Source organism: Cherax quadricarinatus, chromosome 26 (genome assembly GCF_038502225.1).
Source record: "Cherax quadricarinatus isolate ZL_2023a chromosome 26, ASM3850222v1, whole genome shotgun sequence".
Classification (NCBI taxonomy): domain Eukaryota; kingdom Metazoa; phylum Arthropoda; class Malacostraca; order Decapoda; family Parastacidae; genus Cherax; species Cherax quadricarinatus.
The window spans coordinates 4,847,525-4,851,591 of NC_091317.1; the positions used below are offsets into that span (position 1 = coordinate 4,847,525).

General features: G+C 34.3%; 1 protein-coding gene across 2 annotated transcripts in view; it reads left to right on the plus strand.

The window, feature by feature from the left end:
- Positions 1 to 568: 568 nt before the first annotated feature.
- LOC138853225 (ESX-1 secretion-associated protein EspK-like) overlaps positions 569 to 4,067 on the plus strand; it is a 26,434-nt gene continuing 22,935 nt past the window's right edge. Inside the window, exons 1-3 of one of the 2 annotated variants that reach the window (XM_070088755.1) lie at positions 647 to 770; positions 3,568 to 3,700; positions 4,037 to 4,067. The exon at positions 4,037 to 4,067 is cut by the window's right edge and continues 59 nt beyond it. In XM_070088755.1, coding sequence (XP_069944856.1) covers positions 768 to 770; positions 3,568 to 3,700; positions 4,037 to 4,067 — 167 coding nt within the window. In that variant the 5' untranslated portion in view covers positions 647 to 767. Of the gene's footprint in view, positions 771 to 3,567; positions 3,701 to 4,036 lie in introns of both variants that reach the window. The other variant, XM_070088754.1, reaches the window with a different exon arrangement.

The following is a 4,067-nucleotide window of genomic DNA, read 5'->3' on the forward strand; positions in this document are numbered from 1 at the left end:
CAATATTTTGAATATTTCATTTACATATTTCAACTAAATTTTAGAAGAATGTATATTCTGTGGTAACGTATTGATAACAAAATCTTGAGTAGCATGCAATCTGATTAATTGAATAAATATATTTACTAGTGATGACAGGTCCAGATTTAGGTTTAACAACGCTCTCCTCTTTTTACCCCTCAAGGAAGGTTCCTTGATGTTGGTGAGGGGCTCTTGATTTAGGGAATTGAATCTGTGCTCCAGTTCCCCGAATTAAGCCTGAATGCCTTCCACATCCCCCCCCAGGCGCTGTATAATCCTCCGGGTTTAGCGCTTCCCCCTTGATTATAATAATAAATCTCCTCTTTTTAGGGAATTAAACCAACGATATTATGAGAAAAAACACAAATCCAGTTGTAACAAAATCCCTGAACATACATATTTAAAGAAAATGAAGATCAATTTTTACCAACCTTAGATCGACACACATTACTTTAAGATTATATAAAGCATGTTACAACGCACCAGCCAGGGATCAAAATAAACACAATGATAAAATTCCATGAAATATGTTTGAGAATAATCTAGATTTCTTAATGATCTCATGTTCTGTGTGTTGTCAGTAATATCACGAAGTAATGTAAGTGTTTGTAAACGAGTGAAACATAAGACCTTGACTATAATTATCGAAACAGCCTTTATAAAGGGTCACACTCCCTGTCTAGAACATCTGGAGTGCTCTTCTGCAGTCCCTGGCGGCGAGGTTCAAACGAACAACCATAACCATCATGGTAAGCTGTGAACTACACCATCATCTGGTTAAGAAATTCATGTAGCCAATTGTTAATCACAAGTAGTGAGATTATTTAAACATACTGGAGTGAGCTACAAAATACATGAATATTTTACTAACGTTCATGTATCATATTGAGAGATACAGGTGTTAGTGCTTAGTTTGTCAGGATAATTTGGAAAATTCCTCATGACATGGGTTTTCGTTATATGATGACCTGCTTAATGAAAGTTTGGTAATTTAACTGAGACCTTCCCCCTCACTTATATAACCCGTAAAAAAATATCCAATGTATGTTATGACAGGGTTGACACCCGTTTAAAAATATTGATAACCACACAGTGGAGTCCGAGGACAAGATAGATGTTTGTAGTCAGTCTCACTAATTGTGCTTGACACGTTCCTTTAGTAATAGGTTCTTTTAGTATTATAGGTTCTTTTAGTATTATAGGATCCTTTAGTAATATAGGTTCCTTTAACATTATAAGTTCCTTTAGTATTATGGGATTCTTTAGTATTATAGATTTCTTTAGTATTATAGGTTCCTTTAGTATTATGAGATCCTGTAGTATTATAGGTTCCTATAGTATTATAAGTTCCTTTACTATTATAGGTTTCTTTAGGATTACAGGTTCCTTTAGTATTATGGGATCCTTTAGTATTATAGATTCCTTTAGTATTATAAGTTCCTTTAGTATTATAGGTTTCTTTAGTATTATATGTTCCCTTAGTATTATAGGTTCCTTTAGTATTATAGGTTTCTTTAGTATTATAAGTTAATTTAGTGTTATAGGTTCTTTTAGTATTACAGATTCCTTTAGTAATATAAGTTCCTTTAGTATTATAGGTTTCTTTAGTATTATATGTTCCTTTAGTATTATAGGTTCCTTTAGTTTTATAGGTTCCTTTAGTATTATGAGATCCTTTATTATTTTAAGTTCCTTCAGTATTATATATTCCTTTAGTAATATGGGATCCTTTAGTATTACAGGTTCCTTTAGTATTTTAAGTTCCTTTAGTATTATAGGTTTCTTTAGTATTATAGGTTCCTTTAGTATTATGGGATCCTATAGTATTATAGGTTCCTTTAGTATTACAGGTTCCTTCAGTATTATAGGATCCTTTAGTATTATAGGTTCCTTTAATATGATAAGTTCCTTTAGTATTATAGGTTCCTTTAGTATTACAGGCTCCTTTAGTATTATAGGTTCCTTTAGTATTATTGGATCCTTTATAAGTTCCTTTAGTATTATAGGTTCCTTTAGTATTATAGGTTCCTTTAGTATTATGGGATCCTTTAGTATTATAGGTTCCTTTAGTATTATAGGTTCCTTTAGTTTATAGGTTCCTTTAGTATAATGGGATCCTATAGTATTATAGGTTCCTTTAGTATTATAGGTTCCTTTAGTATTATAGATTCCTTTAGTATTATAGGTTCCTTTAGTATTATGGGATCCTTTAGTATCATAGGTTCCTATAGTATTATAAGTTCCTTTAGTATTATAGATTCCTTTAGTGTTATAGGTTCCTTTAGAATTATGGGATCCTATAGTATTATAGGTTCCTTTAGTATTATAGGTTCCTTTAGTATTATAGGTTCCTTTAGTATTATAGGTTCCTTTAGTATTATAGGTTCCTTTAGTATTGTTGGTTTCTTTAGCATTATAGGTTCAGTTAGTAGTATAGGTTCCTTTAGTATTATAGGTTCAGTTAGTATTATAGGTTCCTTTAGTGTTATAGGTTCCTTCACTATCACAGGTTCCTTTATTATTATAGGTTCCTTTAGTATTACAGGTTCCTTTAGTATTACAGGTTCCTTTCACTATTGCAAGCTTTTGAAAAAGTGCTGACAGCAACACGAAAGGCCTCTAGCTATCACTCGAGTCCCTTTTGTTGCTGTTTTGAACGTGCATGTAACTGGAAATTCCTCAAAGACACTTTGAATTCTTGTAAATTAAACTTTGCAAATTAGACTTATTAATTGTCTTGTGTGACAAGCAATGTAATAAGAATCTTTTTGTTGCAAACGCAGTTTAGATTATTTATTTATTTTTTTTTGTTCCACACATTTTATCGTAGGAGTCATATTTCGTACGAATTCTATTATATACAAGTAGTGAAAAATATCAGGACCTTATGATGGTAGTTCTGAGCCAAAAAACGAAATGTAATAATCGTATTGGTATGTTACGGGTTACAAGGTGTACTGAGGAAAGTGAGCACGCAGGTGTCCAGGATGATATGAACAAGAGTAGGAAAAAATGTGCATATCAGGAACTGTGTAAGTTGTGTTTTCAGGAAGGAGAGTTTTGCTCTCAGCGAGGTGACAGCACACGTCTTCAGAATAAGTTTACCTATATAAACTATCGTTTGAAAACGGACATTTATTTAGAGCCAAAACAGACTAATGCATTCTTTCCACGAGGTATCGCCCAAATATTTCCCTCACTGCATATATGTTTTGAATTTACAGATATCCTACGATGGAAATATAAAATACATGACTTGATAATGATTCAGAAAGGAGCAAAACGTAGTTCAGATTTCTTTTCCAATACTTGGGTTAGTGATGAAATATACCACGCTCGGTTACTGTGGTTGTTATTCTCAGATAATCTACATTGTCTTTTTGGTTAGGTAAGATTTGTCACGAAAGAGAACAAGTGTTTCCTGGCATAAGTATTAGTCATATGATGACCAGCCACTGGAGGTTTTGGTCATCTGACAGAGGCCTTCCACTGGCTTACCCCTCCACCCCTTTTAAAAGTAAGAGCAATTATTTTGTGTTTATGCAGCTGAGAGCGGTGTTTATTGTGGCCGTCTGCACGCTAGTAGCTGCCTTGCCTATAGCCGACGAGGCCCCCGCAGCTAAACCAGCAGCTAAACCCTCAACTAAACCAGCACCTGCATCTGGACCTGCACATTCTGGTCAGAACAACCTTTTGTAAAATAAAACATCAGATTAACAATTTTTTATCTAATGGATTATAAAATTCATGGAAGAATAAAACTTTTTACTGCAAAAGTTCCCAGGCGTAACGTCCTGCATCTTATTTCTATATTGATCTGTATTGTGCATCCTATGCATGAGGAAGCGGTAAGCCCGAGAAGAGAGAGATTGTTGCTCCAATTCCTAAGATCCAGAGCCTTTCGAAAAAATCAAGGTAACCTCCCTTTGGTAGAGTCATTTGTCTTGTAAAGTCACTCAGTATGCTCACTTGCACGTAGGGAACAATGCTCACGTGCGTAAATCTTCCTTCACAGACTTCACAGCCTTCAGCCAGGGCGACGCCCT